Genomic DNA, 26,641 nt, shown 5'->3' with positions numbered 1-26,641 from the left:
CTTGAATTGAGAATTTGATAACATCTAAACGAATCAAACTCAAATTAAACTTCAAATAAATTTAACCTAATAAAAATTAAATTAAGTCAAACTTAAATAATTATTTTAAAAATTTTATGTATTTAAACTAGACTCTCTCGACTCAATTTAGTTAGATTCACCTCAACTTCTTTACGGTCCTACCGTCCGATACGTGTATCTTTAAACAATCAATCCTTCCGTAGATTAACAGGCAGGATTTGACCGTTCAGACTGTTACGATCTAACGGTCAATATAAGAATCCGTGTGCTAGCACATCATTGGTTGATTCCGTCCGTTCCGCTAGCATATAAACACGAAGCGAAGCCAAAATAAAAAATAAATCGAAAGTATTGCCTCAGGATTACCAAATCCGGTTCCCTCGTTCACCAGATTAGCTCGACGAATCCAGGGCCTGGCTACGCCGCCGTCGTCGTCGCTATGGCCGGAAGAGGGAAGGCAATTGGCTCCGCCGCGGCGAAGAAGTCCACGTCCAGGAGCAGCAAGGCCGGACTCCAGTTCCCCGTTGGCAGGATCGCCCGATTCCTCAAGGCCGGCAAATACGCCGAGCGCGTTGGCGCCGGCGCCCCCGTCTACCTAGCTGCAGTCCTCGAGTACCTCGCCGCCGAGGTGTGCATATGCCTTTTTTCCCCCTCTTCTTTATTAAGCCTCGATATTTCCTAACGTTTGGTTGAAATTACCTTCTTTTGTTTTCAAAAAAAAAAATGCAAGATGTTTGATAATTTTCGTCTCGGCGATTAGGTTTTGGAGCTCGCTGGGAATGCTGCAAGAGACAACAAGAAATCTAGGATCGTTCCGAGGCACATTCAACTAGCCGTGAGGAACGACGAGGAGCTCTCTAAGCTGCTGGGAGAAGTCACCATCGCGAGCGGCGGCGTGATGCCAAACATCCACAATCTCCTTCTTCCCAAAAAGGCTGGATCTTCCAAGGCGGCCGCAGGCGATGAAGACTGAAAGCTGAAAACCTTCTGGTCTAGGGTTTCATGGCCTTGTAATTTTCATGATTATTTGTTTTTTATTTTTTTGGTTTTCCCAACTTTTGTACCATTAGCATTGTATCATCCGGAATTGTTTAAGATCAAGCTTGTTCATCCTTAAAATATCAGACTTCGCGAGCAATTTGCCAGTGAACATCTGAGAATTGTCATGCCGCATGTATTATTTTCTCTCTTCCTTTCCGCTTCCTAGCCAGTTCTTCCTCCAACCCATTTTCTTGATGCAGATTTGTTCCTGCTGCTCGAGGCCAAGCCAACAATCACTCGAACTCATCAATCGTCCTCTTCATCTGAACTGGAACTTTCAACCCTCTGGTCCCTGATCGCAGGAAATAATCGTCGTCGGGGTTCAGTAGCAGGTGCTGCTGGTGGGCCGTCCCTAATTTTCGATGGCTTTGCGACTCTCTTCGGCGATTCCTTCACCTCCTTGCAGATCTTGTCTACCATGCCAAGGAAATCCCGGACGGTAATGAATAACCGTAAACCTTCGTCCTTCGTGGCACTCCCGTGAAAATAATCTGTGGTACTCTGTACCAAGGTCCTTATCCTCCTCTCTTCTTGCAATAAGAAAGTTATGGCAGCTTCAGCATGCTCCACGAAGCATTTGAGGGAAAGGTGGAAGCCACTGTCCTCGTCCAAGCTTTTCATATCCTTGTTCAGGAATTCTTTAGTGTCTATCAACTTGCGGCCAAAATTAACCACCGTTGTGGTGAACGCATCGATGTCAATTCCTGCTGCTTTCTTGACATTCTCGAGCTCGCAGCTAAGTCCAGAAACTATCTTGAGGCCTTCGGCGTGGAGGTTATCTTCGGCTTCTCCTGGAATAACTTCGGACAAATCGTTGGAGTTGAAGCTGTAATTGTCCAGAGAAGTCATGCTTCCGCTTTCTTTTGCTAAACGTGCAGAACGTCTTCCTTCAGAACGAATAGTCTGTTTAACAACAAAGTGCAACAGAGTGGTTTTTCCATCGGTACCCTTAACATCTGCCAACTTCAACAGTGTGTCGAGCTTGAATGCCTGAGCACCTCCACGGTATGTGCCGACATTCATGCGATTGCCGGTTTTGAGAACAGCTTCCAAAAGCTTTAGAAAGAGACGACTGTTTCTGAGTTGAGTGCAAGCTGCCTAGAACAAAAGAACGTTCATTTGCACTATTCAGTCTTACAATATGAATGTACTAAGAAGCGTCTAGGCAGAGAGCAGGATCAAGAATACGAATACTTGCCTCCATTGTTGCAAAAGCTGCCTTTATGATTGTGACATCCTCGTGCAGAGAGGACATGAATAGCAAGGCATCCATCCTTTTATAGGCATAAGGAATATCAATCAAGTCTTTGAGAAATTGTTCTGCAGGTGCTAGCAGGGACAAATCACCAGCATACAGTCGGAGTTTCAGCTCTTCATCAGTGGTAGGTTGCATTCTCAGTAATGATTGAAGAAGAGCAGTAGGAAGTTCATTTCCTGGTTGCAAGAAGATCAACAAGGGGACAAATATTAAAAAACATTCAGTAGTGTACCAATATTAAAAAACTAACTAATCGACATTCATGAGTAGGAAGGAAACAAAGAGGGAGATTTGAATAGAGAAGCAGCTCCATTGACTTATATATGGTTGAATGAAACCAAAAGAGCTAGTATGATCTAGTTTACTATTAACGCTTTTTTCTACCAAGCACACGATCCAAGCTCACCTTCCATGAGTGCTTCACGAGCTTCATTGCTTTTGACGCTCAGAGCTTTTAATGATATTGATAAATTCTGTGATTTCTTTGGTTCGAGAAGTTGAATAAACCGAGGTGAAGCATCTTTGGACTCTTTCTTTTTTTCAATACTGTTTTTATCAGCAGCATTGGTGTAGCCAAATAATGATTCAATCATCTCTTCATCAAACCTGTAATGAAATTAAACTATCATAAAAGGCCAGTTGTTATACAGACGATCACAGTGCCCAATCAGAATACAGACTTACTGGAAGGATCCTGCTTTAATGTGAGACCAGACGTTGGATCGAGAGTTTGCTTGAACTTTATCCCAAAAAAATGGCTTCAGCTTTGTTTTAGGACCATCGTCGTCACCATCAGCATTAACATGTTCGTGAGGGCTTGGTGTGAGATTTGATGGCTTCTTAGTTCTTGAATTTCCTTGAAATTGACGAGGAGGAAGAGCAACCTTAGGTGGAGGTGGAGGCATCTGGGCACCAGGTTTTTGGTTTCGTAATGGTGGTTGTGGAGCAGGGGGTGGTGGAGGTGCAACTTTTTTAATAGGAGGCTTAACAGGAGGAGGAGGAGGAGGAGCAGGGGGAGCAACAACAGGTGGCAAAGGAGCAACAACAGGTGGAGGAGAAGGAACATCGGCAGACATAGGACCTGGGACAACAGGAAGTGGAGTAGGAGGGGCAGCAGAAGGAAGAGGTGACCTACCAGGAGGAAGAGGAAGTAATATTTTGGGTTCAGAGCCATCATTGAGCTCCAGAAAAGGAGCATTTGACACTATATCAGGTGATGCTGCACCTCCGGGCTTGACATCTCCGGTGAAGTCATGACAATTTTGGCTAAATCCACTGTTATGCTGCAGGCCTGCAGGCTTATCTGTATGATTATTTGAACCAACAGGACCAAATGAGGTATAAGATGATCCTGGAAACACATGATTTAAAACTCTCAAAACATAGCAGTCTGGTGAATTATGTCCATAAGAAAGACGAGCAATTCCATACCAGAGGCATTGCTCAATCTTAGATGCAATAGGGGCTTATCATCTCTCCTTTTTGCTGAGTCCCGCCGTCTGCAAAATTTCCGGTAACAACAGAATATACAAAGAAAAAGAAGAGATGTCCCGATTGATGAAAGAACTACAGCAACGAGAATTAGTTTTGTTGGGTCCTCTTGCTCGTGTGAGGGTGGACTATTGGGAGTACTTTTGAGGTGTGTAGGTTTTGATGATTTTGGTGCAGAAATTTGTGAAACTGTTGGTCCATGTCTGCCAGATGTAGAACTCACAGGTAGCTGAACAGGAGATCGCGATAGAGCAGGACTTGGTGTTTGTGGTTCACCTTCAGGAGTAGGTGATGCAGCTGGAGCAGATCGATCAACAGCTAGGGAGAAGGTAGGTGCAGGACTTGGAGATTGAGTTGCTAAATATCTTCTCTGAACATGATGCCAATTAACCACCAATTCTAGACACTCTGTGCACATTGCATTACGTCTAAAATCACCATTAGAAAGATGCAAGTGAAATCCTTTCCTAATGAGACAAACAATAACAGCATGCTTCATTTCTGGGAACAGAGACATCTCAACTTCATGATCATACACTCTAACCTGCATAATTGATAAAGCAAAGAAACTTTCCTGAACTTTATATTTAAGATAATTTATGGGAAGGTAAATTATTCAAAAGGAACATAGTAACTAGTTCATCAGGAAGTCAGAAGAAAGGGCTCAGAGTTATCTCAAGTTCTTATCTTCACAGAACATAAAAATTTAAAAAGGTTTCTTCTTCCAGTCTAGATAAAAGGTACAAAGAAATTAGCAGACCAGAAGAATTTTGATAGTAAATTCATCTTCTAGGCATCATATTGAGGGAGCAGCGAATGCAAAAACAAATAATGCACCATTTTTTATATCTGCAATTTGCTAGTTTCTTTACCCAGCTAGGTTTATGTGCATACTTTTAACAATAATCCATAAATTTAAGATAGTTCATGAATCCTGAAACTTGAGTTAAGAAATTAAACAAGTCTATTCACAATTGTAGAACAAAAATTGAAGAATGTAAAGAACCCCATACCGTGCACTCGCTCAGCTGAGGAAATTCTTTCAGCTCAAAACTTCCCGATTCCAGCCACAAGTTCCTCGGCCCTGTCCTCCCACCTGATCCGTGCATCGGCAAAACAAGGACCAAACCTAGAAAAACGATAGGAATCGCAAAGTTCTTCACACCCATCGTCCCGTGGATCAATCTTGATCGATTTCATTGCATCTGCAGCTCGACCTCCGCATCAAATCAGCTCCAGCAACCAAAGCACAATTCTTGCCTCAGAAAATACCTTCAATGTCCACCCGATGTAACCCGATGAGCACGACGACAGAAGACAAGCTTTTTCCGCGCCAAAAACCAGGAAAAAAAATCGAGAGAGAAAAACCGAAGAACCGAAGCTTCCTTCCGCTCCCGCCTTCATGCCATCGCGACCTGGTCGGAACGGTGGCAACGGAACGAGAGATGGAGAACGCCACGGAACCTAGGGTTTGGTGCTCGAGGGCGACGAGGAGGAAGAGGAAAAGGCGGAGAAAATTTGGGGAACTTTTTTTCAAATTGACGTTTGAAATTTTCCTTTTTTTACCTTCCGGAGTTGAAACGCGCGAAGGAGGGGATCGGATCGTTGAAGGTCGATTCGTTACAAACTCACCGGCGACGCTTTCCTTGCAATGCGCCTATTTTACCAACACGGCCCACATCGCGGAGCCGCATCCTCCAGCTGTCACGCTGGAGATCGGGCTGTAAGTTGTAGTTGATGTTTGACCCGTTTGAGACAGCCGGGTTGACTTAACGAACTTGCTTAATTAAGAAAATGGAAGGTTAAATTTGGACTTCTCCGATTTGGGAATCAATATATGCTAGTCCGTACCATAGGCGACTTTAAAAAATAATTAAAATAAAATAAATTTGATTTAAATACAAAAATATAATCGAAACTCCTTAAAAATATAATCCACTATATGAATGTACTGAGAAATGGTAGACTTAAAATAAGTCAACAACAGCAATTCATTCAATCAAAATTATACACTTTGAATTGGCAAAAACTAATACATTGAGCCATAAGTCATGGCTCCTCGAATTACAATTTTTTGTCATATATTAAATCTAACACACCTATCTTTCAAAACTATGAATTCAATGAATGGATCAACAAAGAAGGGAATGAAACACATTCTTAGTAGATCAAACATCTGGCAGATCTGATGCACTGCCTATCGACTCGTCTCTATGGTGTTCAGATACAATACTCTGATGTTCTGATGCTTCCATGTCGACGGAGTCTTCCTCTTCAGTGAGGGGCAATGATCTCCTCGTATGATGCTTTCTGTGCCTTGTTTTCAGGATCTGAGAGAGCGCTTGGACTGCATCTCTCATGGATGGTCGTTTTCTGGAGAGTCGATTGATGCATTTATATGCAAGAGCTGCCACATCATTGACTTCTGCTATGTGGAACACACCGTCTAGTCGGGGATCTACAATTTCCTCCCATCCAACTTTTCCATCAGCATCCATTGCGGCCTAAGACATAGTTAAATAGTAAGTCTTTTGATTATGATAAGAGTACTTTATTCTTTGAGAAAACATCATGAAGTAGTCACATAAGTTTTATTTGCCAATTTAATGAATTACAGAACGAATTCATACTTTTTGTTGGCAAACTATGTATAACTTGGCTTCATTGATATTACTGAAAATTTGCAACTATTTAGTTTCCTAAAGTGCCATTCACATGCAAACTTAAAGCAAGATGATTTTAGACAATTTACTTGAAGAAAAGTTAGCTTGATATCCTAGCTACTCTCATGGTAAAAGTTGCAAAAGTCTAGCTGCTAAATTGAGTAACATGTGGAAACAAGGATAGAGACACACTCACAAGTTCAACGTATTCCATTAAGCCCTGTTGTGGATTGCGTGCGGCAATCAACTCGAAAAGCAAAACCCCAAAGCTATAAACATCACTTTTCTTTGTGAACGATCTTGATGATACATACTCGGGATCCAGATACCCTAGAGTTCCTCTGATGTTAGATGCCTGATGGCTAACCATTTCTTCTCTTGATAGCCCAAAGTCTGCAACCTGGTTGACAAAGTGTTCTTCCAGTTTGCAAGTAAAATTAACAAACTATGCAGTGATCAAAGATAATATAAGGTGGATGCTCCAACAGAATCAACTCTTGATAGGAGAAGCAAATACAACCACATCTTGGCGATACATATACAACCTCTCCAAATTCATCAATTTGTTACTTTGTTAGTAAGTTCCTTAGATTTTTTTTTTTTTTTTTTTGATAGCTATGAAAGCCCTCGTCAAGCACTCACATTTGATGAAGGCCAAGTTTCAAACCCAAGACCTTGGCAACAACTTTGAAGAAGTTTACCAACTAAGCTAGTTGATGCCCGCTATTATTTTCTTGGCCATATTCCATGTCTATAATCCACGGTGTTTCTAGATAGCTAGACTGAGCACATAAATCCAGAAAATAGCTACCAACAATATTAAGGTTATCATTTATTGACAACTGAATAATTAAAAAAAAAAAGATTTAGATGGTAAAAGCACAAATCAATAAGTATCTAAATTATCAATTCCTTCTGTAATGCCCATTCATAGCATAATAGAATCAGAGAACTAATGAAAGTAAAATTAACAAAATATTCTATTTGCATGAGTCCTGACTTATTTGTCGTACCCTAGCTCTCATGGAGTGGTCTAACAATATGTTTGCAGACTTGATGTCACGGTGAATTACAGGTGGAACAGCCTGCAAGAATGGAGACCAAAAGTGCTTTTTTACTCTTTCATAAAAAAATATATATTAAAATTCTTTAGTCATCTCAGACAAAACAGAATATGTTTTCTTACACCATCATGAAGATATTCTAAACCTCTTGCAACATCTAGAGCTATATTAACCCTCAAATCCCAGCTCAATACTTGATACTTTTCGCCTGCACCTGATGAATAAGTTAAAGGCAACTTCCTCCAAATCAAAAGTAGAAGCAGTTTGACAGTGAATATATTAAGGATAAAAAGTGGACTAGAATTCTTAAGATGCTTCTTGAGGGGTCCAAACACTAGTGGAAAAATTGTACCAGGTCAAGAGAGTTTCCTTGCCAGGTAACATAAACCCATCAAGGCTAGAAAAAGTCACTTCCTAGTGCTCTAATATCAAGGACTAAATCTCATATTTGTCAGATTATTTCAAAGCAATACTGCTTATTTTTAGTACAATTCACTTGAGCAAGAGCTATATACATGTTATGATGCAATTCAGTTCAATTAATAGAAAGACAAAGGATTAATTGACAATTACTTTCTTTCCATATTCCTAAACACCAAAATGGCATACATGAAGATATGACTTTGAAATGGAAAAATATTAATTAATATCATTCAATGGTTGTTTTTATTCCTTACATCAAAAATAGTACTTGCTAGGAATATCTAGTTCTCGTTGGTATCAACTACACACATTTGCCTTGTTATCTGCAACTTAAAATGCGTACTTTATGTAAGATTGCCTTCCTATAGTTCAAGCCAATCTAAGATGAGGCAGACTAGTATTTTCTAGGCATATATTCTCTTTAGCGACTAAATTGGTATCTGTAACTATACACATCTGCCTCATTATCTACTAGTTAAAACCACATGTCCTTAAGTAAGATTGTCAAGGGTATTGTTCCTGTAATTCGAACGAATCCAAGAAGAGGTCGACTGCTAATTAGTGAGGCTTTGCAATCATATAATTCATATTTTCTACTTAAATCCCACTAAGTCTCTAAATGATGTAAGGACAACCATGGTACACCAATAGCAGAGAGAACTAAATAATAAAATATTTAAAGTTCTGTTTACGATTGTCTAGATATAAATATATTGTCTAGTTATAGGAAGCCCGATATGTAACACAAGCATAAAAAATATGGTTTGATCGGCAAGCATACACCTGATGTCCTGAACCTCATCATTCTCCTAAATAAAATAATATAAAGTGTAAAAAGTATCTAAGCAGTGATCAGACATACTGTAGAGGTGAGAAGCTAGGCTACCATTAGCCATATAAACATATATCAACATATGCTGGCCCTTTTCAGCACAATATCCAACCAAATTTACAAGATTCCTGTGATGCAATCTCCCAAGAAGTAGAACCTGAAAAGGATGAAACAGTGAACTCCTCTTTCATCTTGTTTGGAATTCCCAATCAAAAGTAAAGATATTTAGTGCTACCTCGGTATGAAATTCCTTCTCGCCTTGCTTGGAGTTAGTAGCAAGCATTTTAACTGCAAGTGTCTCACCAGTGGCCATCTGAGCTTTATAAACAGGACCAAATGCCCCCTGACCAATCAATGTTTTAAAGTTACTAGTACCCTTTTGCAAATCCCTGGGAATAGAATACAAAAAGCTATTTTATTTTTACATTACCAAACAGAATACAACATGGATCTAAGTTATATTGTAAATTCACAAATTAGAAACCAAAAAGATGGAAGTAGAAATGGTTGCATTAAAGATTTGCATGCAGAAATACATAAATGGTCTCTGTTAAGATATTTCAAGAGCCTGTTTTAGTAGTGGAATCATCAGCTATGAGGCACAATTGTGCTTTAACATATCAAATTAAATAAACATGGAAGATCAAAGGATCATCATAAAGATAAATTGAAAGGGATTGTTTTTTTTCTTAACAAAAACAGTGAAGATCAGAGGCTTGAATATGCATATGCATCAGTATCTTGAAGATGATGTGGATGGAGCTGTTCTTACTTGTATGAATATTTGGGCACTCCAGAAACAGACACAAGATGCTTCCTCTTGGTTCCTTCAGTCCATAAGGAAGGACGATCTTCTTCAAAGTCATTGTGCTTCGGTGACTCTTGATCCATGGTAGAGTCTGATTGTATTGAAGAAGCATCAACTCCATTGGCACGCATGGGGACAGTTGATGCTCTCCTTGAGCTGGTGATCCTTATTTGAGCACGCTTCTTCTGGAATCTGATACAAAGCAGAGCACCTATAGCTAGGAAGATTCCAATCAGTACTCCTGCTGTCACTCCTAAAATCAGTACCCATGATGGCACACCATTCATCTCCCCAATACACCGCTAATAGCAGCTGTCGGAGGTCCACTCCATAATATCTCCTGCAAGAAAACCCCTTTAATCTCATCGAATAGAACCAATTGAAAATCTTTTAAGCATGAAAAACAAAACTATGTCGTGTCACGGACACGACTATTCTAATCTGAATCACCGGTGCATAAAGGTCAATATCAGTTGGCTAAAGACAAGAAGCAGAAGTAGATTTCTGTGACACGGATGCCAAATGGATGTTCAAACAAAACGATCTCGGCCACTGAAATATATAAAAGTTAAACCCCAATCAGGATCATCCATAGAAAAACGTGGAACTGGACCAACAAAGAATCTTTAAATCTTCATTCAACCTCGAGATAGAAAAATACACTGCAGCCTTACAAACGAAACCTACGATTAGAGAAGATGGCGATGTTTCACTTCATACCTAAAATTATAAAATTATGTCCTCTTTCTAGTATCATACACGAGGACAGAACACACATGAAAACCAAAATCTAAGAAATCATGAGAAGAAGTAGACAAAAGATCAAACAGAAAGGAACAAAGCAGGGGAGTAGAAAAGGAGCTTCATTCAGCAGGGGAGTAGGAAAGCAGCAATTTTTCCTACGGAAAACAAAACGAACCGGCCACGCCATCTTCCATAGAGGGCACGAGAATGGACCAGCCAAAAAAAAATGTTTTGCCCAACAATCACAAAACCAAAGATCGAGCTTCAAGAAACCCCCGAATCCTTGCGTGGATTGAGACAAAAGCAACCTCGAGACAAAGGTGAAACACCTGATTCATAAAGAAGATCCGCCGAAGCGAAGCGATCTAACCTGTTTGGGCGAAACGAGCACGCCGCAATGACGGATCGAGCAGAGGAATCGTAGAGCTACGCCACAGATCTCATCTAAGATAGTCGCATTTCATAGAGAAGAAAGCGAGCTGCGAAGACTCGACCATTAAAAACTCTTTTTGCCCTTTCATATTAAAAATCAAATCATATTAAAAAAAAGGTGAGGATTGACGCGGCGCAGCCATCTTCGATAGCGCTATTTCTAGCTTAGGGGATCATGAAACCCAAACCACCTACTATTACACAAAATCGTACCGATCTTTTATTGGTTCTGGGACAGGAAGACTCCAAATAGCAGAGAGGTAACCATCGGTTGTGGAGCGAACGAGTTTGTTCAGCCACAGGAGTAGAGAGCAGTCGTGTATCCGCACGATGACGTAGGTATTAACGGTCAACTCTGCGGATATTTTGGGATTTTTGCCACTGTAATATGAAAAAACTGATACCATTTTTTAAAAAGATAATAAAGTAATATAAATTCTCATAAAATTTTAAATTTTTATTAAAACATATATTAAAAATAATTATTTTAAAATTTATCGCTTAATATTTGGATTAAAAACACTGTTAAAATTCAAATTCAAGTGATCAATTTAATCCCGCAGATCCATCCAAGCAGTAGGTACACTAGAAGATCCATCCAAACGAACATTATCGTTCTGAAGAAATTTTTTTAAGGTGCACCGAAATTCAAATTCGGATATTAGATACCTAATTAACAGCCTAACCGCTACTCGCAGGGCAAAAACGGCAAATTTGATAGATAGCTTCAGAAGATTGGTCAGCATTGAATTACAATGGGCACCATGTCGCCGTTATAGGCAACATGCATTTATTCACGCGTTCTTCATGACAAACTGATAATACAACATAATAAAAAAGACAATATCCAACAAAGTGCATTTATAATTCAATGTCTTTTTAAGATCTTATTAACTCTCCAATTACTTGAATTGTGCGATCCAAGTACCTTTCAAGAGAATAATTGCACATAAGTCTATACTATAATGATATCTAGTCTCATAAATTTATGTAGCCATACAAGAATTCAAGCTCTACTGATGATTGAATGGTGGCTCAGAAGTTTGTTGTGGGGGAGGGGGAGCCTGTGTTTGGTCTGGTGGTGGCGGCCTTGGTCTTGCGTATTCGGCGAAAATAACCCAGCCATCAAGAAACTGCAGCCAAGTAGACATGTAAAAAAAAAAGATTGAAATTAACTTTCAAACTTCAAATAGCTTCAACTATTAAGTTTCCTATCTGTATGCACTTGAAAATTTGGAATATTTACATAGATGAAACGCATGATTCATTGTGCCAAACTCACCTTGCCATCCATTCCTGTTATACCTTGGGCAGCTTCTTCCAAGGTTGAATATCTCACAAATCCAAACCCTTTAGAATAGCCTGACAGACGATCAGTCACAACCCTAGCTGCGGGGATACAAGTATCAACATCTTGCAAAGATAACTTTCAAGACAAATGTAAACTTAGTTTTAGGAAGAAAATACCGTAGACTACTTGTCCAAACTTTGAGAAAGCTTCTCTCAGTCCTTCGGATGTTGTTCGCTTGCTGAGTCCTGAAAACAAGAAAGAGGAATTTAACAAATATACATAGAACTCAAGTGAAATATTCTTTTAACTCATATTCGTCCAAACTGACATAAATTCCTGCACAAATCATAAGCTCATGACAATCCAATTTGGCAAGAACCATAGACTCAAGTGTGGATCATGTACCAGCTTAAGTTTATCATTTTTTAACGTATATCTCTACTCATTAGACCTAGCTTATTTCTTTCCAGCAAACACAATATTGCAGGCTTCTTATAACAAAGCCACCCTCTTTTTCAATTCTTGGTAGCGTCTCACTCTTCTTCTTATCTTCTTTTCTGGTTTCTTTGCTTTTGCTGATTGTGTAAAGCATCTAGAAGCTAGAATATGTTGTAAACTTGTAATCAATCCATACTCATCTCTCTTCGTCGCTGATATTTCAACTTGAAGTATTTAGGTCTATCTCAAATACCTAATATCCAAAACATCTGAAAACATGGTCATTTTTTCCATCTTGTTATTTAAAAAAAACAACGGCTCGTATGGTTTAAGACTTTTTTTAGTGTTCTCGGATTTTCCACCTTGGAGTATTAAGGTGTATCTCAAATACCTAATGGTTAGAGTATTTGAATCCATATCTATTGTTTGATCTTTATATTACAACAACAACAAACAACACCCAAGCCTTATCCCACTAGGTGGGGTCGGCTATTGTTTGATCTTTATATCTCATGTTTAATTACTCTATGTACTAATAAACAAATTTTGCAATCAAAAAACATAGTAAAATTAAATCCAATATAACAGCCAAGCAGCCGTTTTCAACAATCATGATTTTTATTAAACTTTAGATGTTAATCATTTTATGTATTGAGTTCATCAATGCTCATTCTAGCCAAATTCAAAAAGCATCCCTTCAAGATGGAGTTTTATTGAAGCTCAAGTTCACATCAAGCTTTAAGAAATGTCAAAATCCTTAAAGTTTATTGAGCTTGTGCGATATTATACTCAGATTATGAAAGTTTCATCTAGTTATAAACCTGCTTATGAGACTACAAATGATGTCATAGAAGCATATAGATCAGCTTACTGATGAAGTTCTAAATGACAATTTTAGATAGCCTAAAACTGATGGAGCCAATAAACCACAGTGATTATGAACTCCTTAGAAAAGCACTAACTAAAGGTGTTGAATTGAGCACAAATAATTGGATATCAAATTAAGCCTTAAGGAACGTTTAAGTAGTTGGGTAGTCGTCAATGCTACTCCCAACCCTTTGAAAGCCCTATAACTCACCTAGAATTTTGACTTACGAAATAACTAAACATAAAACCTAACAAAACCCTAGTTACCTTAAAGCTATTCTGACCCTTTCCAGAGCATTGTAATAAACAGTAAGCACACACAGAATTTCTTATTTAATTTAACGCCAATCGGGTTGTGCTAAAGAACAACGAAAAACTCAAAAGAAAATTTAGGCTTTTGTTGGTGAAGCAATTTCAAAATAGCTAGAGCTCCACTTGGAACTGTCAAGATCTACAAAATGCATGTCTTCCATCGGTAAATTCCGTACAATAAAACGGGGAAAAAAATTACGAAACAGCTAGGAACTGAAAGCCTAAGATGCGAAAAGGAGGGTAACTCGCCTGAGACGAAAAGGTTGGTCGAAGGCTCAGCGGGCGGGGGGACGGCGGCCGAAGGCGGGGGAGAGAAGGCGGAGATGGAGAAGAGGCGACGGACCCCGGAACGCAGCGCCGCCATGACTCGCGGGTCTCGCACGCGCGCTCGATAACTGCACGAAGAAGAGCCGATCCGCCAAGTCGCCCTTTCTCGCATACCGCCCTCCATTTATAGACCGAGGGCATCACAACTCACAAGGACCCTTAAGACGGCCCAGTGGGGCATCGTTATGGGCCTGGAGACAAATTAGGCCCATCGTTGATAGTGACCTTCTTCATTCACGATTTTTTTCCTTCATATTTTTATTTAATTTTTAATTTCAAAATTTGAATATATATATATATATATATATATATATATATATATATATATATATATATATAGTAAATTAAGTGGGTTGGGTATTAATATAGTAAAAGGTGAAGATAAATTCAGAGGTTATTTTCTTTCAACATATGTTTATTTGGTTGCGAATGGATCTAGGCACACAGTGGAGGCGCACTACCAAGATCACTCCGCGCCTCATCCACCATCCATCTCTCTTTCTCTTTAGCTCAACTCAAAAGTAAAGGTATAATTGAGTCAAATTGAATCGGATTCTTGAATATTTAAATTTACCTTATTTATAATATAGTCAAGCTGAAAATTTATTTAATGGAAATATTCATAGTTCACGAGTTTATTTAAATTTTTATTTTAAATAAATTTAATAATTATAAATTATAAATTTAAATATTTATTAAAAATTAAATTATATATTTAGAGAAAATTATAATATTCTTATTAAAATTTATAATTTTATTCTAATAAATAAATTTAATATATTTATCTATATTTTTAATATAGTCTAAAATCTAGAAATTCAATATCAAAACTATTATTTTTTAAATCAACTTAATAATGAAGATATTCATGAGCTAATGAGCCTAGTACTATGAAGCTTGAGTTTGGTTTGGTTATCTTAACGAGCCTCATTAAACGAATTCAAATGAGCTTTTATCAAATCGAACGTTGAATAATTTATGAGCGACTTGATTTATTTATACCCTTGCTCAAAAGAATCCACCCCGCCAGAGACACATACAGGCTGTCGACCCTTACCCGAGCTTCTCCCTCGAACAGCGAGCAACAACTGTTGTTTCGTGAGGTGAGACTCCGTCGGCATGGCCATTCCTAACGGCAAGCTTGGCACCGACAATGTGGCGGAGGGTAAGGGCTGGGGGCTCTGTCACCTACCTTTCCTTAGCGGCATTGAGGGCGGGCGACAGAGCAATCGCTGAGTTTTCGTCGTCGTCCAACTCTTCGGTTGCGCTTAGCTTGACCCAGAACCGCCACCCCCGCTCGTCGGAGGAAGACAGCGCTAAACGGAACCCCGGCATGAGCTCGGTCTCGTTGGCGGCCAGGTCGCTGCTCCCCACTCGATGCCACCTCCGGCTAGATCCCACCTCTAAGCTCTACTTTCCTTGTATGTCCTTTCTCCTATAGTGGTTAGAGTTGCGACCTTTGCTTGCACTTTTCGTTGCTCGTTTGGATTTTGGTTGACAAAAACCATAAAAGAGAGATCTTTTTCTATTTTTATTTGATTCCCAATTTAGGGCTTCGTGGATTTCATTTTTTTCATTGACACCTGTGCGAGATTAATAATTCAATTTCATGGTCTCACAAACAAGCCGCTAAGCTGATTTAATAGGGACTATGGGATCTAAAAAGAGCAATTTATCAAAGGCATACCCAGATTTTTTTAAATTTATAAAAGGGGCCTATTATTTTGTTATTTATTAAAGATGGCACATTTTTATATATTTTTTCTATTCCATCCTCCAGTTTACTTTTCTTTTTATTTTCTTTATCATTTCTTTCTCCTCTTTTTCCTCCTATGAACATTTTTCTCTTTCCTCTCCTTTATTTTCCTCTCTTTTGAATGTCGATTCTTCTAAAAATATTTTAACACCCCTAAGAAGTCGAAATAAACAATGGATAGCATATTTGAACTCCTTGCAATCTCAGAAATCAATATAAAATGAAATTGGTACAATCAGAGTTCTCTAGGTTCATCAATGAGTTTTGATTAAAATTCACTAATGGACCTAGAAAGCTCTGAATGCACCTATTTCAATTTATGTGGTTTTCTGGAGTTACAAGAAGTTCAAATATGTTATCTATTGTTTAGTTCAGTTTTCAGATATATTAAAATGTAATAAGAATGAATTAACAAAATTCTCCACATTAGGCTTGATAGGGAATCATATCAGACCCAACGTGGGTCTGATATCATTTCATATCAGACTCAATGTGGACCTGATATCATTCTATATCAAGCTCATATTAGGCCTGATATGATTCCATATCAGACCCAACGTGGATAATTTTGATGATTCTTCCTTATTACATTTTAACACATCTGAAAAGCCAAAATAAAAAATAGATAGTATATTTGAATTCCTTGCAATCCAAGAAATTCACAGGAATTGAAATGAATATAATCGGAGCTCTCGAGGTCTATCAGTGAGTTTTAACTCTATTCTGGATGTACAATTCCATTTCAGTAGTAATTTACATTTTACTTGGAAAATGCAGTCGGATGTTTGGGGTATGTTCCTGTCGGGAATCTGAGAAGACGGGGCTGCAGAAATAACGTGTCTGGAATGTTGACCGCCTCAACATGATCTGGATGGTGAGCAGTCTTCTGTGTTGACCAAGTCGTCCGAAGTCCTCTGGTCAACAGTACCTGCAAGCAACGACCGGGTTGCCCTAGTCCCCCAATGCTCGAGGCAAATCCCACAAATGTATAAGCAATCGAATAATAGTAGAACAACAAGATGAACGAATAATGAGTATGAAAACGTACCCTGACCTCGGGAGGCGCCCTCGGATGGATCGGTGAGTTGATCGCGGTGTTGATCGAGTCGTCGCGACCCTGACGGGTAGATGGATGTGAGTCAACTGAGGAGCCGGATCAGAGGGCGGCGACATGAGATCCGATGCAGCAGGGATCCAAAGAGACGGCACGTAGGTCGGATATAATAGTGACTCGCAGGCCAACACACAGCACGCAGGCCGGATGATACCAGTAACTCACAAGCATAATAACGGTGTGAATAGCGAAACACATCAGCTCGATGACCGGAGCACAACACACAAGACATAACACTGATCATGGGGGCAGAATGCAATGGCAGCGGCCCGAAGGCCAGATCAACGATGGCTTGGGCACCGAATCAACACCGAAATTGTACATCGACATGGAGGCTGCAGCAACGCCCGCTGGAGGCTACGGCGGCGCACGCTGGAGTCTGTGGCGGTGCCTGCTGGAGGCTACAGCAACGCCCGCTAGGGGCGATGGCTGCTGGAGGCACCTGTTGGGACCGAAAAGTAGCTAGAGGGGGGTGAATAGCTCGTCGCGTGCTCGTGGTCGGCGTTGCTTGTTTCTTCAAATATGTGCAACGGAAATATACAAGAAACAACATACATAACGCTAACAAGTAGATTTACTTGGTATCCACCTCCAAAGGAGGTGACTAGTCCAAGGATCCACACACTCACACACCCTCCACTATGAATAACACTCCTTTATGATAACTACCAAAGGCGGAGAAGCCCTACAAGTTCACACTACAAGAAGAAAGGGAAAGAATACACAAATACAAGCAAAAGCTTACAATGAGTATAGAAAACCCTAACCCTAGCTTTCTTCCTCAGCTGTAGAGCCGCCTCTTGACTTGGAAGACCTCCAAGAACCCTCAAGAACTGGCGATCTGAACTTTGTGGAGAAGCTCTGGAGTTCCTGTGAAGATCTGAGAGGAATCATATGAGCGCTACTGAAGGAAACGCTCGCCTGCAGCTAAATACGACGCCAACGGTCGGATCCCGATCGATTGGATTGCTCCCAATCGATCGGGGAGGCTTTGGATCGATCAACCGATCGATCCAGAGTACCTCTGTGCTCTCTGGAATAGCCTGGATCGATCGGCTGATCGATCCATGGCTTATCGCCTACAAACAGCAGCTCCCAATCGATCCACTGATCAATTGGGACCTCTAGATCGATCCACGGATCGATCCAAAGGGGTTCTGTCTGTGGGGACTCACCCGATCGATCGGCTGATCGATTGGGCATGATCCAATCGAATCCAATCAATCGGCTGATCGATCCAGATCTGCTGGATCAATCAGCTTGTCAATCCAGATCTTGGTTTTTGCCCAAAAGCAAGTCCAAAGCCCCCTAAACCAATATCCAGTCAACCATGACTTGTTGGTACATAAAACCTAGCATCCGGTCACCCTTGACCAGCTAGGACTCTCTCACAAAGTGTCTGGTCAATCCCTTTGACCCACTTGGACTTTTCTCCTCTTGCTAAGTATCCAGTCAATCCCTTTGACGTACTTAGACTTTCACCAGATGTCTGGTCAACCTTAACCCATCTAGATTTCCCCGTGTCTGGCTTCACTCACCAGGACTTCCCTTCTGCCTAGCTTCACTCACTAGGACTTTCATCTGCTTCACTCACCAGGATTTCCCTTCTGCCTAGCTTCACTCACTAGGACTTTCACCTGCCTTCACTCACCAGGATTTTCCTTCTGCCTAGCTTTACTCACTAGGTCTTCTCATCTGCCTAGCTTCACTCACCAGGATTTTGACCTAGCTTCACTCACTAGGGTTTCCTTCTGCCTGACTTCACTCACCAGGACTTTCACCTAGCTTCACTCACTAGGGTTTCCTTCTGCCTGGCTTCATTCACCAGGACTTTCACCTAGCTTCACTCACTAGGATTTTCAGTCAAGTATCCAGTCAACCTTGACCTACTTGACTCTCCTTAACAATCTCCCCACATGAACAATTGCACCTGCAATGTTCATGTGTTGTCTACACGTATTTTCAAACATCAAAACCAAATCATCAAGACTCGAGCTTGACTCACTTCAAGCCCAGTCAAACAGGTCAACCTTGACCTAGGGAATATTGCACCAACAATCTCCCCCTTTTTGATATTTGACAATATCACTTGTAAGTTAGACTAATCCCATAGCCTAAATCTCCTTCATGCCACTAGGTAATGAAGGCATAAGTTAAACCCTTCATTCTCCTCCTTAGAGGGCAAACTCCCTCTAGGTAATGAAGTCCTAACTTAAACCCTTCATTCTCCCCCTATTGACACACATCAACAACATGCTCCATCCTTAGACACACATCAACAAATTCACTTGTTGAAAACTCTCCCTTTTGAGACTCTCCCCTTTGAGACTCTCCCCCTGAAGAGTTGCTCATCGTTGTTCACAACTTCACTCGTTGTGATCAACACGATAATGAAAGTCTCATACCCTTCATTATCCTTAACCCTACATTCTCCCATTAACGTAGTCAAATGCCCATCCGTGAGTTTTTTTAACTTAAACCACTTGAACAATGAGGATATCCACTCCCCATTAAAGTTCAAACGCTCAACCTTGAGCATGTTCTGAAAAGAAGGTTAACCACCTTCCAAGGTTCATGAAAAAATAGTTTTCATGTCTTTAAAGATTCCCTCCCCCTAAAGACATGGTGGTAACTTCTGTCATTGCACCAACAATGACTTGGAATCCCTAAACCTTTAGGAAACCCAAATTTAGAAGTTTTGAGGTTCAAAAATTCAATATTGAAACAAACCTCAACCTAAACTTCAATTTAGTCTTCCTTAACCAATCCATCCTTGTTTTCAACATGAAAACACCCTTTTTATGTATACACATGTATTTTGAGGGGTTAGGAATGGTTACCTAGACTAAAATAGGTTCAAAATGCTGAAAATAAGCTTTCCCAGCCAAAATCAGCATCTTCGATCGATTGGAGTTGGGTTCCAATCGATTGAACCCTGCTGAATCGATCCACTGATCGATTCAGTCTTCTTGGATCGATTGGCTGATCGATCCAGCGAGCTTCTGCTCGCGAGAAATATCTTCTCAATCGATCGGCTGATCGATTGAGGCACTCCAATCGATCCACTGATCGATTGAAGGCCTGAAATTGCTGAAATTCAATTTCAGCCAATTTCAGAAACCCTTAGAAAATTCTATAAAATTCTAAAAATCGTGAAAATTTGTGTAAACATTATTTAGGGTATACTTTATCATGGAAAAATAGTTTTCTATGAAAATACATCATATTTTTAAAGATTGACACAAACTTGAACACTTGCATAAACTTTAGTGTTTTCTTCAAGTTTGTGTCTAACTATTCAATGGTGATTACTATCAAAAGATAGCCTTCACCAAGATTTTCTAAAATCATTTTAAAACCTTTTCAAAACCAATATCCCATCATGTTCCTTGGGCTTAATGCACATGACTTGTACATTAGCTTTCCCAATGATGGAAAGACACATAACTACGTGTTTTGATGAACTCAAAACTCAAAAGAATGCACTAAATCAACTTGTTGAGTTTTGTTCATCATCCTAACATCTCACTTGTATCTAAAGTGCACAAAACACATACAAGTCATCTTATAGGTCTTTGTGAGATGTAAAGTTTGGTTTTGCCCTAATCTAGGGATCATGCATATTTATCTAGGCATTTTGTAGATATTGGACATCCACCTAGGATGTCACTTGTTGATACACTTGTACCACTTGTTACCACTTGTTGATAAATGTCATTTGTCCTTAATTTTAAGGAAATAAACATAATGCATGATAATGTTATAGCATACATCAAAAAGAATTATTTTTCAAAAGAAAATTTCCTATAACTACATGATGTATGTATGTCATGACATGGTATTTTTGTGTTTTTCATCATAAGGTATGAATGCAAAACTAATCATGATGTCATGGCATATAATGGGCAAGCAAACATGGCAAGGTTTAGCATAAATAAAATATACTTAGATTATCTATCTAAGTATCCTTAAGCACATAGCTAAACCTAAAACTTAAACCCTAGATTGCCCAATTTCCTCAAGAAAATGCCAAGAACCTAGATTAACATTTCTATCTCTCTTGATTAAATTTATGCCAATTAAAATTAAGCACATTCCTCAAATGTTGACATATCTATTATTCCAAGAGAGTAATCACTAAGAATATACCACAATCCTAACTTGGTATTTCCTTATGTTTTCCCAATATGTGTCATTTTAAAATAAACTCAATACTTCTCAAATTTGGCACATTTTACTCTTTCAAAGAGTAAATCATAAATCCATTTCATTTTCAAAGGTTAATAATACCCTCGAAAATGCTCGTTGAGTGTCAATTTCTTCAAAGTTGGGTTAACTACCCTTCTTCTTAGAGTTGACACTCTCTAACCCATCTATGGGGTAGAGAAAATGCTCCTAGGAACCCAAAATCTATTGGTGCTCCTTGGATGCTCTAGGTACTCACTAGGGATAACTTCCCTAGATACCTTCCTAGTGACCTTGTTTGATTTCTTAGAAGCCTTGGTCACCTTTTCTAGGTCAACCCTAGAGATTTCTTCCCTTGTGACCTTCTTAGTAACTTTATTAGACTTCTTAGAGACTTTATTAGACTTCTTAGAAGTCTTAGTCACATTTATTGCAAAAATACTCTTAGGGATGCCCTCCCTAGTATTTTTGGCTTGCCCACTAAGCCTAGGGTTGGTTCCATAGCCATATGGAACCTTATGGTAAGAGACTACATCCTTTTTAGCCTTTGGTTTGTATCCCAAACCCCTATGGCCATTGGATGGCTTTGATACTCCTAGCCCTAGATTTTTATCCTTAGACCCTCGTGTTTCATTTTTGATTTTTCTAAGGGTCTTCTCTAATTTATCAAGTCTTGACCTCAAGACTTGATTTTCCTTCCATAATCCCTCAACCATAGATTTTTCACTAAAATCATGACTTTTCTTTTTCTTAGACAAATACCTAGAATCCTTAGGGTTCTTGCCTAAATTCTTATCTACCTTTCTAAACCTAGGTTGGGAGGTTTTAGCATGATAAGCTACATGATTTTCCTTAACTTTATCATGCCTCCTATTTTCATGGTAAATAGCATTGAAATGATATAAATTTGAACTATCATGCTTTTTACCATTATTTAAAAGAGTAGGCTCAATAAATGTTACCTTCCTTTTTACCTTGGAGGCTCCCCCTTGAGTTGAGCTTCCTCCTTGAGCCTTGACCGCTTTCTTCCCCTTGGGACATTGACTCCGATAATGTCCCTTTTGATTGCAAGAGAAGCACACAATGTGCTCCTTGCTCTTCTTTGTTCCGGGAGCGGTCTCCTTGGGCTTCTCTTTACCCTTTGATGCCACTTGACCCTTTCTTCTTGGCTAAGTTGGGACACTTGCTCTTGTAGTGCCCATTCTTCCTACACTCAAAACATATAATATATTTTTTATTATTAATTGAGATATTTATACCTTCTTGTGTAGGGGTGACACTTTCTCCTTTGGATCCGGAGGTAAAAGCTTCCTCTTGATTCGCAAATGATTTTCCTCCCATTGATTTAGCTTGACTTGTGGAAGTGGAAGCTTCTTCCTCCACTTCTTCTCTTGACCCGGATGTAGAAGCTTCTCCTTCTTCTTGATCCGGTGTCACCAAAGATTGCTCCCCCTCAATCCTAGAGGTGGAGGCTTCTTCATCTTCATCTTGTATATGGAACAAGGAGTATGCTCTCTCCTTGCCCTCTTCATTGCATTCCTCTGAAGATGAAGCTTCTTCTTGGACTTCTTCTTCGGAAGTTGAGCATCTCTCAACTTTGGAGTCCTCCTCTTAGTATTGCTCCATTGAGTCGCCCTCTTTGGATTCCTCTTGATTTTGTACAGTGGAGGGGATCTCATGAATTGATATCAATTTGCTCCAAAGCTCCTTGCCATCCTTGAATTCTCCAACTTGAGCCAAAATATTGCTTGGCAATAAGTTGACCAAAAGCTTGGTCACTTTATCGTTTGCCTTGCTCCTTTGAACTTGCTCTTGACTCCATTTTCTTTTCTTGAGAGGCTTGCCCTTGGAGTTTGTTGGAGCTTCAAATCCTTCCATGAGAGCAAATCATTGTTCTATCTCCATCATCAAGAAATTTTCGATTCTTGATCTCCAAGAATCGAAGCTTGTAGATGTGTACGGTGGAGCCATACTTGTATCAAATCCAAGTCCATCTTGGAATTGCATCTTGAAGTTGAGCTTCTTGAATTCTTTGACTTTGATAATTCTTGCTCCAACTTCTTCACCCTCTAGCTTTGTTTGTTTTGTTTTCCCCTTCCGGCGATGATTCCAGTGAAGAGCGACCTTGCTCTGATACCACTTGTTGGGACCGAAAAGTAGCTAGAGGAGGGGGGTGAATAGCTCGTCGCGTGCTCGTGGTCGGCGTTGCTTGTTTCTTCAAAGATGTGTAGCAGAAATATACAAGAAACAACACACACAACGCTAACAAGTAGATTTACTTGGTATCCACCCCCAAAGTAGGTGACTAGTCCAAGGATCCACACACTCACACACCCTCCACTATGAATAACACTCCTTTATGGTAACTACCAAATGCGGAGAAGCCCTATAAGTTCACACTACAAGAAGAAAGGGAAAGGATACACAAATACAAGCAAAAGCTTACAATGAGTATAGAAAACCCTAACCCTAGCTTTCTTCCTTAGCTGTAAAGCCGCCTCTTGACTTGGAAGACCTCCAAGAACCCTCAAGAACTGACGATCTAAACTTTGTGGAGAAGCTTTGGAGTTCCTGTGAAGATCTGAGATGAATCGTATGAGCGCTGCTGAAGGAAACGCTCGCCTGCAGCTAAATACGACGCCAATGGTCGGATCCCGATCGATTGGATTGCTCCCAATCGATCGGGGAGGCTTTGGATCGATCAACCGATCGATCCAGAGTGCCTCTGTGCTCTCTGGAATAGCCTGGATCGATCGGCTGATCGATCCAGGGCTTATCGCGCACAAACAACAGCTCCCAATCGATCCACTGATCGATTAGGACCTCTAGATCGATCCACGGATCGATCCAAAGGGGTTCTGTTTGTGGGGACTCACCCGATCGATCAGCTGATCGATTGGGCATGATCCAATCGATCGGATGATCGATCCAGATCTGCTGGATCAATCAGCTGATCAATCCAGATCTTGGTTTTTGCCCAAAAGCAAGTCCAAAGCCCCCTAAACCAACATCCAGTCAACCATGACTTGTTGGTACATAAAATCTAGCATCCGGTCACCCTTGACCAGCTAGGACTCTCTCACAAAGTGTCTTGTCAATTCCTTTGACCCACTTGGACTTTTCTCCTCTTGCCAAGTATCCGGTCAATCCCTTTGACCTACTTAGACTTTCACCAGATGTCTGGTCAACCTTGACCCATCTAGATTTCCCTGTGCCTGGCTTCACTCACCAGGACTTCCCTTCTGCCTAGCTTTACTCACTAGGACTTTCACCTGACTTCACTCACCAGGATTTCCCTTCTGCCTAGCTTCACTCACTAGGACTTTCACCTGCCTGGCTTCACTCACCAGGACTTTCACCTAGCTTCACTCACTAGGGTTTCCTTCTGCCTGGCTTCACTCACCAGGATTTCCCTTCTGCCTAGCTTCACTCACTAGGACTTTCAACTGGCTTCACTCATCAGGATTTCCCTTCTGCCTAGCTTCACTGATCACTAGGTCTTCTCATCTGCCTGGCTTCACTCACCAGGACTTTCACCTAGCTTCACTCACTAGGGTTTCCTTCTGCCTGACTTCACTCACCAGGACTTTCACCTAGCTTCACTCACTAGGGTTTCCTTCTGCTTGGCTTCACTCTCCAGGACTTTCACCTAGCTTCACTCACTAGGATTTTCAGTCAAGTATCCAGTCAACCTTAACCTACTTGACTCTCCTTCACAATCTCCCCCACATGAACAACTGCACCTGCAATGTTCATGTGTTGTCTACACGTATTGTCAAACATCGAAACCAAATCATCAAGACTCGAGCTTGACTCACTTCAAGCCCAGTCAAACAGGTCAACCTTAACTTAGGGAATATTGCACCAACAGCACCGACAGCGACGTACCGTGCGTCCCTGTGCTTAAGGCGCCAACGCGCATACGAGAAAAGGGAAAGGAGCGACGATAGTGGCCTGTCGCGGCTCGTAGGACAGCGACAGTGGTCGGAGAGAGCGACAACGTATGGGAAGGTAACAATAGTTGCTGGATCGGTGTTGGGAATAGCCGCGAAGGCGGTGAGCTGAAAGAGAAGTGTCGTCAATGATGGCGGAGATCGTGGATGGCGATTGAAACGGAGAAGAGAGCTGCTGCGACACTGGAAATGAGGCCCGAGGTGGTCGGCGCCAATAAGAGGGAAAGGCGTCTTTGACGGCGACGTGGAGAAGGAGAGAAGAGAAGGCGATCTCACTAGCCCGAGAAGATGAGGAGGAGCGATGTCGAGGGCGGGATCGGCTCAGAAAAGGGTAGCGGTGGTGAAAGGAAACAATCCCCTCCCCTATGCTTGACGGCGGGCGAGACCAAAAACACGAAACCATCCCCCCTTCCCCTGATGAACAGTGCTGACTATAAACTCAAAGGCCCTAATTCTGAAAAGACCAAATTGCCTCTCTCTTTCCCCCTAATTACTTCTATACCCTATGCTACATCCGGATCACAAAGCTCCCCTTCAAGTCTAGTTGAAAGAGGTGTGAGTCCGACTGACTGTACAGTCCATCGCCAAAGCTGAATCACTCTTGATAACAGAGTCGAATCACTGAACCCCTCGTATAATGCCGCACCAGCGGTCGTTATAGTAATGGGGGTACACGAGAGATGGTAGCAATGCTAAGCAAACAGGTGAACGAGCGGGTGATCGGGTGGATAGATGTCGGGCGGACGATGCCGAACGTGCGACCAAGAACATGCAGACCGGACGATCAAAAAATACCAGTCGAATGGTCGTAAAATGTGATCGGACGACCCAACAATGTCAACTAGGTGACCGCAAAACACTGACCAGACCATCGAGAGCATGTCGAGTGTTTGACTAAGTAGTTTAAGTGTGTGGCCGAACGGATGGCTGAGCGATACCGGTCGGACGACTTCGCAAGTGCTGATAGAATGGCGCGTGCTCGGCAGAGTGGTGAAAAAAATGTGTCGAACGAGTGGCGAAAAATAGTGCCGAGCGGATGCCATGCAAGCTATCAGGCGAACGCCAAGTGAGCGTTTGTGTAATCCCGAACGAGTGATGAAGCAATGTCGGGCGGAAGTGGAGCTCGAAAACGGAGCGGAAGCATAGCCCGCAAAATCACATGGGCCTGGAAACGAAAGTCGTGAGCCGAGCGAGCGCATCGCCTGTGAACTGAACGGGAGTATAACCCATGAATCGAAAGCGCACGCCAGCAAAAGTCATTAACCGAGCGGGCGCGTCACCCGTGAGCTGAACGAAGGTGTAACCCGGGAATCGAAGATGTGCGGAGGCCAAAGTCATGAGCCGAGCGGGCGCAAAGCCTATGAGATATTCTGGCCCGAAACCAATGGAGAAGCTACACCCCCCAGCCTGAGAAGATGAGGAGTGATGTCGAGGGCGGGATCGGCTCGGAAAAGGGTGGCGGCGATGAAAGGAAACAATTCCCTCCCCTAAGCTTGACAGCGGCCGAGACCAAAAACACGAAGCCACACCCCCCCCCCCTTCCCCTGATGAACAGTGTTGACTATAAACTGAAAAGCCCTAATCCTGAAAAGACCAAATTGCCCCTCTCTTTCCCTTTAAT

At 41.1% G+C, this 26,641-nt stretch overlaps 4 protein-coding genes across 6 annotated transcripts; 1 reads left to right on the top strand and 3 right to left on the bottom strand.

Annotated features, from left to right (window-relative positions):
* Nucleotides 1-361: 361 nt before the first annotated feature.
* On the top strand, nt 362-1,145 carry LOC121997045 (protein H2A.7-like). The gene is made up of 2 exons (XM_042551257.1): nt 362-649; nt 782-1,145. Exons 1-2 carry the CDS (start codon nt 461-463, stop codon nt 992-994), a joined length of 402 nt encoding a protein of 133 aa, XP_042407191.1. The 5' UTR covers nt 362-460; the 3' UTR covers nt 995-1,145.
* On the bottom strand, nt 1,068-5,516 carry LOC121997044 (formin-like protein 5). Of its 2 annotated transcripts, none has more exons than XM_042551256.1 (7): nt 5,180-5,516; nt 4,825-5,083; nt 3,752-4,355; nt 3,005-3,671; nt 2,727-2,926; nt 2,261-2,496; nt 1,068-2,160 (listed from the first exon to the last, which is right to left on the bottom strand). In XM_042551256.1, exons 2-7 carry the CDS (start codon nt 4,978-4,980, stop codon nt 1,309-1,311), a joined length of 2,715 nt encoding a protein of 904 aa, XP_042407190.1. In that variant the 5' UTR covers nt 4,981-5,083; nt 5,180-5,516; the 3' UTR covers nt 1,068-1,308. The 2 variants fall into 2 exon arrangements, with proteins under 2 accessions (XP_042407190.1, XP_042407189.1); XM_042551255.1 differs by having other exon boundaries at nt 5,188-5,516.
* Nucleotides 5,517-5,784: 268 nt separating this feature from the next.
* Nucleotides 5,785-10,868, bottom strand: LOC121997042 (calcium/calmodulin-regulated receptor-like kinase 1). 2 transcript variants are annotated; one of them, XM_042551251.1, is made up of 8 exons: nt 10,716-10,868; nt 9,566-9,941; nt 9,029-9,182; nt 8,824-8,950; nt 7,661-7,752; nt 7,488-7,559; nt 6,671-6,874; nt 5,785-6,315 (listed from the first exon to the last, which is right to left on the bottom strand). In XM_042551251.1, the coding sequence occupies exons 2-8, from the start codon at nt 9,886-9,888 to the stop codon at nt 5,980-5,982; spliced, it is 1,308 nt and encodes a 435-aa protein (XP_042407185.1). In that variant the 5' UTR covers nt 9,889-9,941; nt 10,716-10,868; the 3' UTR covers nt 5,785-5,979. The 2 variants fall into 2 exon arrangements, with proteins under 2 accessions (XP_042407185.1, XP_042407186.1); XM_042551252.1 differs by having other exon boundaries at nt 7,661-7,746.
* Nucleotides 10,869-11,637: 769 nt separating this feature from the next.
* On the bottom strand, nt 11,638-14,114 carry LOC121997043 (organelle RRM domain-containing protein 2, mitochondrial-like). The gene is made up of 4 exons (XM_042551253.1): nt 13,935-14,114; nt 12,245-12,313; nt 12,060-12,166; nt 11,638-11,910 (listed from the first exon to the last, which is right to left on the bottom strand). The coding sequence occupies exons 1-4, from the start codon at nt 14,047-14,049 to the stop codon at nt 11,791-11,793; spliced, it is 411 nt and encodes a 136-aa protein (XP_042407187.1). The 5' UTR covers nt 14,050-14,114; the 3' UTR covers nt 11,638-11,790.
* Nucleotides 14,115-26,641: the final 12,527 nt, after the last annotated feature.

The sequence above is a fragment of the Zingiber officinale genome, chromosome 6A (assembly GCF_018446385.1).
Source record: "Zingiber officinale cultivar Zhangliang chromosome 6A, Zo_v1.1, whole genome shotgun sequence".
NCBI lineage: Eukaryota > Viridiplantae > Streptophyta > Magnoliopsida > Zingiberales > Zingiberaceae > Zingiber > Zingiber officinale.
Note: the sequence above shows the minus strand (reverse complement) of the source record. Positions and strands in the feature narration are given on the sequence as shown.

What these genes read in the sequence shown, in the direction of transcription:
- LOC121997045 (XM_042551257.1), top strand. Translation starts at nt 461, where the DNA reads ATGGCCGGAAGAGGGAAGGCAATTGGCTCCGCCGCGGCGAAGAAGTCC. An exon ending in TCGAGTACCTCGCCGCCGAG is followed by an intron (nt 650 to 781) that starts GTGTGCATATGC and finishes CTCGGCGATTAG; the next exon opens with GTTTTGGAGCTCGCTGGGAA.
- LOC121997044 (XM_042551256.1), bottom strand. Translation starts at nt 4,980, where the DNA reads ATGGGTGTGAAGAACTTTGCGATTCCTATCGTTTTTCTAGGTTTGGTC. An exon ending in CTCAGCTGAGCGAGTGCACG is followed by an intron (nt 4,356 to 4,824) that starts GTATGGGGTTCT and finishes TCAATTATGCAG; the next exon opens with GTTAGAGTGTATGATCATGA. An exon ending in TCGTGAAGCACTCATGGAAG is followed by an intron (nt 2,497 to 2,726) that starts GTGAGCTTGGAT and finishes TCTTGCAACCAG; the next exon opens with GAAATGAACTTCCTACTGCT.
- LOC121997042 (XM_042551251.1), bottom strand. Translation starts at nt 9,888, where the DNA reads ATGAATGGTGTGCCATCATGGGTACTGATTTTAGGAGTGACAGCAGGA. An exon ending in GTGCCCAAATATTCATACAA is followed by an intron (nt 9,183 to 9,565) that starts GTAAGAACAGCT and finishes TTCTATTCCCAG; the next exon opens with GGATTTGCAAAAGGGTACTA. An exon ending in AGAAGGAATTTCATACCGAG is followed by an intron (nt 8,951 to 9,028) that starts GTAGCACTAAAT and finishes CATCCTTTTCAG; the next exon opens with GTTCTACTTCTTGGGAGATT.
- LOC121997043 (XM_042551253.1), bottom strand. Translation starts at nt 14,049, where the DNA reads ATGGCGGCGCTGCGTTCCGGGGTCCGTCGCCTCTTCTCCATCTCCGCC. An exon ending in GACCAACCTTTTCGTCTCAG is followed by an intron (nt 12,314 to 13,934) that starts GCGAGTTACCCT and finishes TCTTGTTTTCAG; the next exon opens with GACTCAGCAAGCGAACAACA. An exon ending in TAACAGGAATGGATGGCAAG is followed by an intron (nt 11,911 to 12,059) that starts GTGAGTTTGGCA and finishes ACTTGGCTGCAG; the next exon opens with TTTCTTGATGGCTGGGTTAT.